The 12,168-nt window shown below is 38.4% G+C and overlaps 1 protein-coding gene across 3 annotated transcripts in view; it reads left to right on the top strand.

The window, feature by feature from the left end:
* CDC14A (cell division cycle 14A) overlaps positions 1–12,168 on the top strand; it is a gene marked incomplete at its 3' end in the record, with an annotated part of 133,978 nt that overhangs the window by 77,889 nt on the left and 43,921 nt on the right. For all 3 annotated transcript variants that reach the window (XM_081025825.1, XM_081025826.1, XM_081025824.1), the window contains one exon: positions 5,415–5,502. In XM_081025825.1, coding sequence (XP_080881951.1) covers positions 5,415–5,502 — 88 coding nt within the window. The remainder of the gene's footprint in view (positions 1–5,414; positions 5,503–12,168) is intronic.

Below are 12,168 nucleotides of genomic sequence, written 5' to 3'. Positions count from 1 at the left end.
GTTTGTTTGTTTTTTTCTAAACCAGTTATTTGCAACAGGGATTGCTAGGTATTGTGATCTTCAACCAGGGCTTTCATGCGATGTCAGTTTAGTTTAACATATGAATAGAGATTGTCTCCAGGTTGACTATATCATCCTTCGTTGCAGTTAATAAATAAGTGATCAAACTGGCCAGACTCCTGAGGTTGCTCTTTTGCACGTACCTTGAGAACTATTAAGGTTTGTTAGGTGTTTTGTCTCTCAGTGTGTCAGCTCAGGTCAATGGCAGGAGACAGTGTTGTTGAGCACCTAATGTATAATGTTTCAAGGCTTTGCTTTGGATTAGAATTTATACAGCAAACTAGAATGTAATCTGGATGCTGCTTGGTCTGCCCTCTTTACTTGTTCATGGATTATGTAACTAGAAAAATGTGAATTTCTGCCACTCTAATTGTGAATTCCTGCCATAGCATGAGGGTCAAGCAAATTCCAGAATGCAGGTATGCGGGCTTTTCCTCACCACGTGGAGAAACTATGGAGGTGTGTCTACCACAGTGATTTGACTATTCCAAGAAGTATTAGAAGCATTTCCCTGCAGCAATCCTGTAGTGTTGATTACACCACTCAACGGCCACAAGTTTAAGAAAACAAAAACAAAATTCCTTCCTGGACATTGCAACAACTGATGTGGAGGGATCCCACAACGATAATACACTACACCCATTGCTGGTTCAAAGGTCATGTTGGTTAAATCTACAAAATACAGATTTTTGAGGTCTACCTCGTCCCAAGAAATTCCCAATGTTTTTTTTCCTTTCTTTAATTAGTTTTAAATCTCTGTCCTTTCTTTTACTTTCAAACTTCTTAAGAGAGCCGTCTTGACTCTGTTTTTACTCAATCCGTCAACTGATTTATGGTCTGATGTTCATCTTTATGACTCTACTGAAAATATTCTCGCTACCCTGTTTCTCTGAAAAGACCTAGCCGGACCATCAGTTCTAATGCATCTTTTGGAGCAAAAATTAATATAAGACCTGGTCTTATTTTACTATAATATAATACCCGGTAAGACCCGGTCTTAGATTAATGTTTGCTCCAAAAGACGCATTAGAGCTGATGGTCTGGCTAGGTCTTGTTTGCGGGGAAACCTGGTAATATAAAAGTTAGCCAAATCAAATGCTTGTACTTGATCTTCTTCCTACTCGACAACTCTGTGGACACTCCCTTAATTCTAGACACTCACTTTTCCCTCCTAACTTCTCAGGTTTTGTCTCATGCTTTTTCCTCTTTCTATCTCTGGCCATCTTTATCAGTCTCCTTTGCAAGTCCATCCTCTTCCTCTGCCCACCTGAAATGCTGCTGCTCTCTAGGGCCCTGTGATTTCTGGTTAAATACACTCATGAGTGGGGACACTTGTTTCCAAGTTTCAACAACCGTGTATATACTGATGACCTCAAATCTTCGTGTCTTGAGTCCTGGAATTGCACCTGAAAATGTGTACTGGATCCTTGCACCATGTGGTTGCACCAGCAGAGGCGTTCACTGGTCTGGGCTATTGCAGCAGCCCCCTAAATGTTTTCTGCCACCAGCATCTCCCCACCCCAGCTATTGCTTGCAGAGGTGAAGCAATCATCCACAGTCACAACCATCCACTCCTCTTTCCTTCCACCACACTGTTTCTCTCAAAAACAAATCTAAATTAATAAACTAGAGCTTATTATTTAAAGCCACATGGCACGGCAACTTACTTTAAACCAAATAACTATTTACTTTGCTCTAAGTTCATAAGATGCCAATCATTACGGTGTATTTGCATTTATGTAATACAACTATACTGTCAACCCTATTTTATTGTTTTAGACAGAGAGATATAAAGAAGGCACTCTTTTAATGAAAAAAAAAAGTCTTTGTAGTTCTGTCTTTTTGATTTTTAAAATTGTCTTTGTGCCACTGTTAAACCTCTTATGTGCTTCTATTATGACACTTATCAAAGTTTAATTCAATATTTTCTTTAATGGGTGTCTTAGTTTGGGCTTCTATAACAAAAATACCATGGACTGTGTGGCTTAAACAACAAGAATTTATTTCTCACAGTTCTGGAGGCTGGAAAGTCCAAGATCAAGGTGCCGCAGATTAGGTGTCTGGTTAGGATCTGCTTCCTTGTTCACAGACGGCCATATTCTCTCTGTGTCCTCACATGGTGGGAGGGGTGAGGGAGCTCCCTGGGGTCTCTTATAAGGGCATGAATCCCATTCATGAGGGCTCCGCCCTCACGACCTAATCACCTCCCAAATACCCCACTTCCATATACCATCAACATTGGGGATTAGGTTTTAATATGTGAATTTGGGGGGACACAAGCATTCAGTTTAAAACAATAGGTAAAACGGAGGTGGTAGTAGCACCTACCTTATAGGATTGCTGTAAAGCTTAAATGAGCTGTGTGTAATGGAGTAGTGCCTAGCATGGAATGAGTGGTATATGTGTTTGCTGCTATTATTGCTCTTATTTGTCACTCCCAATTGCTTTCAGACTCCTTAAGAGCACAGAGGGGATGCTTTTCCTCATTTTATTTTATTGCCTATCAACTTATGGTCCTTGATCTATAATAAAGCCTCAGCAAATGTTTGAATGAAGGTTGAATATTGCTTAAAAAACTTTATCCATCTTGTCTTAGAAAGCACATCTATTCATAAAGGAATCAATCCTGTAATTGCCAACCTCAAGGTCTGTCTTTTCTATCTGACTGTCTACCACAATGATATAAAGGCCAAATGTTTTTCAGTGTTTGGCTGGAAAATATATATGTGACCATTACAACAGAGACATGCCACACTGGCACAGATGTATTTCTTACAAGTTGTAAAAATTCAAGTTTTCAAGTCCACTAATATTTTTAAATGTATCAGGAGAGTTAGCTGCTCCAAAGAAATCTGGTGAATCTTTTGTAGACTGAGAATTCTGTAGTAAAGTAAATAGTAACACCTAAATCTGTCAGTTTTAGGAATTCAGACTTTTATCTCGGGATTTTCTTATAGTTAAAAATCTGTGATTTTTCTCGATAATACTTGGTATGTGGTGGGCTTTAGATGGAAGAAGTAAAATCCTCTTGATTCATCCTTACTTGGATGTTTGTTTACAAAATGTGGTAGGGTTGGAAAGTACCTTAAGTTCCTGTCTGATCTAGATGTCTTTGAATGTGTGTGTGTGTGTGTGTGTGTGTGTGTGTGTGTTTAATTTAAAAAGCCAATTTGTGTTATCTTAAATATTCTATTCATAAATATTGACATTTGTATAATTCACTATGAAAGAAGGCACAGATATTGATTTTGGAAGCTTACCCAAGTAAGCTTATATCAGTTAAAAGCTGTAAATTTCTTATTAATTTCTTTTCAGATTTGGATGTAAGACGTAAATCTGTTTACTCCATCATTCTACCCAACATTACCTAATGTTTATCTTTTTGGGTAGGCAGATTTGCAAACATATTCTTTTGGTTCTGTGAGTGAATGTATCTTAGTGAGTCCATTGTTTCTCCCCTTTGATTGATTATAAAAGGTTACTATTTAACCAAGTGGATGTCTATAATCCACATAAACAGACATAACACAATGTATTTATCTAGGCCTGCTTAGTGTTCTAGGATACAGAAACAGTGAACATAGAAACCTGTTTTCTTCTACTGTTCATAAAGAATTGGTTTTAGCCTTTTGATAATTAGAGAATACTTTTATTTTTGAATTTTTAAATGATGTTTTAAGCTTAATAATTACTTGAGAGGGATATTGGATCATTAATTGAAGACTGCTTTATTTAAGTAAGAAAATGTTTATCAGAAAGAGTTGTAACTAGATTCTTTATTCAAATCGATATAAATACATATCTATGCTTGAGATTTAATTTGGCATGTGTACTCATAACACTCATAGTATCTCAAAGATTTTATTTAGGGCCTTATGGAGATATGTTTATTACAATTATTGCAATTCAGACACATACAAGGCATCACGTAAACTTTCATTATATCTTTTTATAACTGGAAAGAAACATCTGCAGTTGAAATATGAAAATTGTACAGCTGAGTTTGGATTTTCATGGAAATGATAATGGGTAGTATAAGTAATTAAAGTAGAGGCTCCAGATTTTCTTGATGGCATTACTCTATTTTAAAAATACTTTATGAGCTCTTATAGTAGAGTGCAGACTCTGACTCAGATTCTCACCATTGAGGTCTGCGCCATCTAGTGGAGGAGAGAGCCTTTTATTTGGAACGCCTTGACCCAGTAAAGAGAACACCGTCCTTCTCTGCCTGGGAGGCATCTGTGCAGTGCTGTGAGAGCCCTGAGGGTAGAGACTTGGAGACACAAAGCTGTGTCTGCATTGGGGTTGGACTAGAATGCTTATGTGAAGAGGCAGTATATATCTTGTGATGCATTGCACAAATGTGTCCCAATTACCTGCAAAACTGCAGGTGCCCTCAGCCCTGCCCCAGTGTTCCATGGGTTCATAGGCACGTGGGTTAGGGAGGGAAGTGGAGGAGATGATGGAGCAGTGGGAGGATGCTCGGCCTTTTCTTCAAGCCTTTTCTGAGGTTCCCTTACAGTGTGTAGACCAGAAGCCAGCAACTGGTGACCAAATCCAAGTATGTTTTATTTGGTTTCAGAGTTTTTAAAAACATAGTTTAAAATGGCAAATTTCAAATATAGAGAGATTTCACATGAAATCCAATGGGAAGATGGTCCACATCAGTCAGCTTTCCTGTAAGGTGACTTGCCATGGCCCAGGAGCACCTGCTTTTATTTTTGTCTCTTGCCTGCCCGTTGGAGTTGTTCGGGTTTGCAGCACCTGCAGGAGACCTTGGCTGACTCTAGATGGTGGTATATCTTGAGGATTTGCAATCTTCTGTCCCTCACACCTGCCTCTTTCCACTTCCCAGTCTAAAAATTAGTATTGACAATAGATGTTAACCTATAAAAACAGAGAAAAAAGGAAGTGTGTTCATTATCACCCTGATACTTACAGATTTTTTTCTATTGTTTAAAATGTTTACCATCTTCTTAGAAAGTGCTCATATTTTCCATCTTCTCTTATTTTTCTTTATTTATTGCTGGGACAAGCAATGTTTGTTTTCATTTCATTTCATTGCAGAGTGGCGAGAAGACAAAGTTATTTTAAGCATAGTACCTCCACTTTAAATAAAGTTTCATGAATTTTTCATACAGTCTAGATAAAATTTTTTCTGAAGTGGATTGAATTCATAAATATCATTTTGAGAATTAATGTGTTTTTATGTTAAACTATGTTACTTTGTTTTCATGTATATCCAATTAGTCTAGTACTAATAGATTGGAAAACAGTTTTATTTGTAAGGGTTTCCTAAATTGTATAAGACTTATAAAATATTTTTCTTTTCTTTTTTCACAAAATTCTGCCAGCGAGTTGAAAATGGTGACTTCAACTGGATTGTTCCAGGAAAATTTTTAGCATTTAGTGGACCACATCCAAAAAGCAAAATTGAAAATGGTAGGTTTTTCTTTACTTTACCATCCAAAAATTTATTTCATTTCATCTTAATTTCTTCAGATAATCCGTTCTTTTGGTAATATTCTCCAAAGAATATTTATTCATTAAAAAATTGAATAGTAGTAATTAGTGTGTTAAATATTACTCTTTAGTTAGGCAGAGCTATAATCAATGTTTTAAAACTAGCAAATATTTAGGTTGCCATGAATAGGCTGCTCACGTTACCTGGCCCAATTGTCAGAGAAGAATCCCAGAAACACACTGGTCAAACCAGTAAGCACATTGCTGAATTCTTTCAGTGGTTCTCAGATTTATTTGGTGGTGGAGTGCTCTGTACATCAAGGTATTCTTTGGGGAACACCATATTGAATAATAATAATGATGTTGACAATACGTGTCCTTTATTGAGTACTTACTATGTGGTAATTACTAGCTAATCACAGCACTATCTCATTTAATGCACACAATACTATGAGGTATAGGTACTATCATCTCCATTTTACACAGGAGAACATTGAGCCTTATGAGTAAGGAATTTGCCCAAGGTCTCAAAGTCATAGTCAGAACTGGTACTCTATCCCACAGCTGGGTTCCTAAACATTGCCACTGCACTGATCTATTTAGGCCCATCATGACAACTAGGAAATATTTGGTAGCTGACAATAATTAAATTAGTTATTTGCAGTATATGTATAGCTGGGGCATATACAGGAAGAAAAATAAAAGCAAAACAAAAAATAAGCCTCTAGCTTGAAACACGATCAGCTATGTATTTTCCCATTAATATTTATTTTCTACTTATTTATTTTCTCATCTGCTAATATTCCCTAGAAGACAAGATAGTCACCGAAGGTATAAGAATAATTTAGGGGAGAAGTACATTAAATTAAAAAAAAATCACCCATGAACATAATAGCTCCTTTTTTTGCTCTCTACTTGGTCATACCTGGAATATCAGGTCTCTGAGGGAACAGTATTTGAAACCTCCTCGTCTAGATTTATTCTTTTTTCATCATCATCATAAGTATATATTCTGAAATCTAGTTGCATTGTATTTTGTTATTCATGTGTTTAGATTTGACAATTTGTCTGAGAGTCCACACATGTGCATATCGCTTCATACCTATGACATATCTACTAGGGAACTCTGCTTGAATCATGGTTTTCCTCCGGGCCTGGGTAGTCCCGGAGAGAAGCTAACAAACAGGCGGCCTCTGCTGAAGCCAGAATTCCATCTTCTCGTTCAGAATCCTTTTTGCTCCAGACAGTGACTAACTAACCTCTGGCCAGTTGGGTTGTTAGGAACTACATGTTGGGTGCCGGAGGAAACTGCTTTCTCACAGTTTGTCTTTGAAGACAGGATTGATTAAACCTGCCTTCGGCTTTCTGTGTAAAATGATCTGCCAAAAAACCAGAAAATCTTTGTAGGTATGTGATTTCCGTAGTGGCTTTGTTGTTGGGTATTCATTTGGCAAAGTTGGAAGAATTTTGCCATTTAGGATTCATGTGTTTTATGAAATTTTCTTTAAAAAAAGATGAGGTGCAATTTAAAAAGTCATTTAAAATATTTTTATAGAGGTAATACATGATTATTTAAAAAAAGAAAAGAAAATGCAGGTCAACTAACAAAAAGAACATAAGAATGACTTATAATTCTACCCAAGTTTTCTAGTTTTGCTAGTTAATGGGATTATTTGGGGATTTTAATTTTTTCCCCCATCTGCTTCTCTTTATTTTTCACTTGCACACATTTTTTTTCCTCTCTCAATGAACACACACACAAACACACACACACTCACACACACATAAAAATATTCCATTTTTTTAACAAGCATGGAATCACAACATAATTACTGTCTCATAGCAGCTTTTTCACTTAACATATCACAGACTTCTTTCTATGGCAGAAACTGTAGATCTCCATTATTATTTTCCATGACTGCATTGTATATTATTCAATGACTGTGCCATAATCACATTAATTATTTAATCAATCAATTAATCATTTTGGATGAGACCTACCTTTTAAAACTGTTGTGGTTGGCATATATGTTCATCTTTTTTGCAGTTCTAGTTTCTTCTCTAAAATCTTAGAAGTAGATTCACTAGATAAAAAGACATGAATATTTTATGTGAGAATTCTTAACTGTCAAAAATCTTAAAAATTCTTTTTGGTCCCTTATTGCAATATAGGGAATAATTATAGCCACGATTTGCTTATATGCTAGAAACTATGCTAAGCCTTTTGTGCACACATCATCTGATAATCAGAACCACCCTCTGGAGTAGGTGGTAGTTCTTTCATGGAAGAGAGGATGGAAGCTTAGAGGAGTTACCTGACTTGCCCAGGTTCACACAGCCAGAAAGTGCAGTGTGTGGATTCAAACACAGGTCTCTTTGAATCTAAATTCTGTGTTCTTTTAAATTTTATTACAGAGGAAGTATCTGTTCTCTATAGAAAATTTAAGCACTATAGATAAAAATTCGCACGTAATTATATAATCCAATTATATAATCCATATAATAATTATATAACCGCTATTAAGATATTGCTCTACATACATCTTTTTTTTCTATGCATATATTGTGCCCTCTCACATTGAGGAAAGAAGGTCTGAAAGTGCTGCTTACCTAGTATTTGTTGGTTTTTATGATGTCCAGAACAATTTCATTTAAGGCTGTCATTGGTAAAATGTTGATATTTTACAGGAATCCTCATTTTAAGATCTGATATTCACTAGAAGCTTCATCATGTTTTTTTTTAAAAGGCCTGACCTTTGTAAGCCCTTTTTGAACTTAAAAAGTAATTTTGTGATGGAATTAATGAAATTGATCCAATTACAGTGAAATATTGGTACACTTTTTTTTTTTTTTTAAATTGAGAAACCCTGTGTTTCCCGAGGAGGCTGAAAATCATTTTAAGGATTTGTTAGTATTATAGAAAAGGTAGATTTTTAAGGAATTAATACTCAAATAGCTGTTGTTAGGATGTATCAGGGAAGTCCTGAAATCTTGGGATCTGGGCAGAATTCAACAGAGAACCACTAGGAGTTTCTGTCAGCCATTGTTTTTACAGTGGGGAAGGGAAGAGCCCTATCTCCTTTTTTGATTAAACAAGTTTGAATTGATAAATGACTAATATAGTGGTAGAATGAAATATATTTTGGATTTCAAATTTTCCAACCCCCCCCCCCAAAAAAAAAAACTCTCAGCTGGCAATGTCCTTCTCATCTCTATTTTAGAAAGGAAGAAAGGGAGGGAGGAAGGGAGAAAAGAAGGGAGGGAGGGAGAGAAGGAGGGAAGGAGGGAGGAAGACAAAAGCACAAAGGTAGCTTTAAGATAGGAAATACCAACAATTTGAAGTGTCAGCCTTCTTTTTTTAAAAAATTTATTGGGGTGACAATTGTTAGTAAAATTACATAGATTTCAGGCGTACAATTCTGTATTACATCATCTATAAATCCCATTGTGTGTTCACCACCCAGCGTCAGTTTTCCTTCCATCACCATATATTTGATCCCCCTTACCCTCATCTCCCACCCCCCACCCGCTTTACCCTCTGGTAACCAGCCTTCTTTTTTAAAGAGAGAAGCCAGGTATGGAGAACCTGGACAGGTTAAAGCCTGGCTCCACCCCTTACGGGCCTCGTGAATTGTGTGAGCTCATTCAACTTCTCTGAGCATCATTTTCTTCATATATCAAACAGGCGAAACAAGAGGCACATTTCAGGCATCTATTGAGGATTAGAGATACTGTATGAAGTGCCCAACAGTTCGGGCACAAAATAGGTGCTTGTTAGATAGCAGATATTTTTATTACATTTTTATCATGAATGAGCCTAATATTTTATTGCTTCCCACATTTGCTTGCCCATTTTGCAGTTTTTACTTTTAATAATAACTGTGTAGACTGAGATTCTGCTGTCCTTCAGTTTCCTGACTTTAAATGAGGGGCTGGGAAGAGATGAATTTCTAAATCTCTTAGCTCTGAAATTCTGTTTCTGGTTTGGTGAGCTCCAGGGCTCTGCCTGTGCTTTACTGATGCCATGACACCATCTAGTGGTCAGATGGAGTAAGGGTCGGGTGAGTGCTCCGTCAGCCCAGCATACATTGCTAAAACCAGTCCCTCATCAAAAGCATCCAAATACATTGATAAACACCGGCAAGCAGTTTTCCAGAGGTCACAGGATATTGTCATTGTTTGTTGGTTATAACTCATTTGAAACACTCTTGGGGATTTTTAAGAAACCTGCTACCCAACTCTAGGAAGTACAGTTCCTATTGTTCATAGAATGTCACTTTTTTGGAGACCTAACAATTAGAATCAAGTTGGATCTTACCTGAAATCAGCCCCAGTACAGGCCCTGGAATCTGCCAGGTTTCAGATGCTGCCTCTGTCTCTCATCAGCTGTGTGCATGCACCAGTTCACTTTTCCAATCATCAGTAATTGGGTAATTGCAAGGTTTAATGAGATAATCCACAAGAAACATTTAGTTTAGGGGCTGGTACGTAGTAAATGTTCAATAACTGTTAGGTGCAATTATTATCATTAGTGTTATTATTTCAATGTCCTGTTACCACATTTGGTAACTGTCCAGTGTTCTTTTCTCAAAAGATCTATGTAGTTTCTCTTAATAGTTGGTTTAAGTATAGTATCTGTAATGCCATTTGCTCCTGATGGAAATTCATATATGAAAAGAGAAGTTCTTACAGCTTGGGTAGAAGAGGGGAAGGGACAGACACCAAATCAACCATTAGCGCACTGGGTGACAGGTGCCATCATGGAGGTGCCAGGTATGCTAGGAATGCAGGCAGCGCTTGTCAGCCTACCACACTGAGAGGGAGACTTCCCAGGTATTCATGAGCCCTCTCGGTCCCATTCCTTACACACTACAAAAGCTCTCATTTCCTTATGTCAACCACAGCTCCCTTTAATCTGGGAAATAATTTGGGCAAATAAGCCATCTAGGAACAGAGTTGATTTTTCCAAGTTAAAAAGTGCTTTCTCTAAATGTGCGTATATAAGTCACTGTTTCTACACAGAAGACTGTGAATATGCTCTGTATTACCTGTCTGCTCGAAAATGAAAACTCATGTAACTGGACTGTGGATTAGTCAGGCGTGCCTCCCAGTTCTGACTCCATCCATTGTGCGACCTTGGCCAGGTGTACCAGCTCGGGCTCTTGGTTGCAGGCAGCAGAACCAACTATGGTAAATGAAGACCAAACGCCATTTATTAGGATTATGTTGCAGAACTCACAGCCTCCAAAGGAAGGCTGGAGAATGAGGCTTAGAAAATGAACAGGATCCAAGGGAGATAATTTATTAGCTGGGTCCAGGCAAGAGTGGAAACTACACTACTACAAACGGAATTTAATATGAGGGTTTTGTTGCAGAGAAAGTTAAAAAATAAAAAAGGGCAACACTGAAGAAACCAGAACATGGTAGAGGAAACAGCTACTGCCTTTAAGGCTGGGGGGACAGAAAGGAAAAAGTAGGGTTATTGAAACTTGGGAGCTAGGAGGAGGAGCCAGGCTGGTGCTAGGAGCTCTGAAGGGCATGCCATAGAGCTGGAGTTTGCATTTGGGGCTGGGGAGTGGAGACGAGCTGGGCTGCAGGCTGGGAGTTTCCAAGTGGGCTGGGAGCTCTGGCCTGAAGCCATCCATGCTGGCAGGAAAGCAAGTGGTCCCTTCCCCCGCCTCTGGCCTTCAGTCACCCTTGAGTGCCTCCCATTTTTAGAACTGATAGGAAGCCAGCCAGAAAGGTAGTTTGGGAAATGTAATATGCAGACCCCAGCCCAGCATTACAGACTAGAGTATTAGAGGGTTGGCTTGCTGCTGAGAGAAAATAGGAAGTAAGTAGCATATGCAGGGTGGGAGGCAGCAGGAAACATAGCCCAGCACACCATGTAGAAACTGCCAGTTCAGTTCACTCTGCCTACCACGCTTGGAGCCGACCTAAATGAGTTCTACATGAGAGCATCTCACCTGGTGGGCCATGAGTCAGTGAACCTGAATGTGTTACAGATGTAGTAGTCAGTGTGCTGACACATTAGTCCCCTTAACCCCTGGGGCCTAGGGTTTCCAGGCAGGAATTCCCTCCTGTTCTCAGGAATTTGTTTGCTTTCCCGTTCCCGAATCCCAAGAAAATTTGGTCGGGAAATCGGGAAAATCGGCGCCTCGAACCCAGTTGGTTAGTAGTATCGGCTGTCACTTTGTGGAAACAATTCATCGTGGAGAACAGAAAACAGTCTATATCTCAGGATTCGGGAACAGGAAAGCGAAAAAAATTCCTGAGAATGGGCGGGAATTCCTGCCTGGAAACCCTACCCTGGGCCTGCAGTGGCCAAAGCCCCCAGTGGTCACCTTGGTTGATTGGCCAAGTCTAGGTCATGTGTCCGTCACTTAGCTAGCTGACTGTAGCTCCCAGGAACACTCACATGATGCTGGAACCACCCAAAATAGAAAGGGGTTTAGAGGCTGACCAGATGTTCTCAAAAAAAAAAAAAAAAAAAAGTCTACAAAAGACTTACTCAACCTCTTTTAGTCTCTTACTCTGTTAAATGGGGTTAACTGTTAATAGTTTGTTTCAAGAATTAAAATAGAAATTATATGCAATTGTGGTTTGGTAAATGCTTACTAATCAAATCTCACTGGTGAGGGACTG

This window comes from Rhinolophus hipposideros (genome assembly GCF_964194185.1).
Source record: "Rhinolophus hipposideros genome assembly, chromosome: 19".
Lineage (NCBI taxonomy): Eukaryota > Metazoa > Chordata > Mammalia > Chiroptera > Rhinolophidae > Rhinolophus > Rhinolophus hipposideros.
The sequence above is the reverse complement of the archived record's forward strand: the minus strand, read 5'-3'. Positions and strand labels throughout refer to the sequence as shown.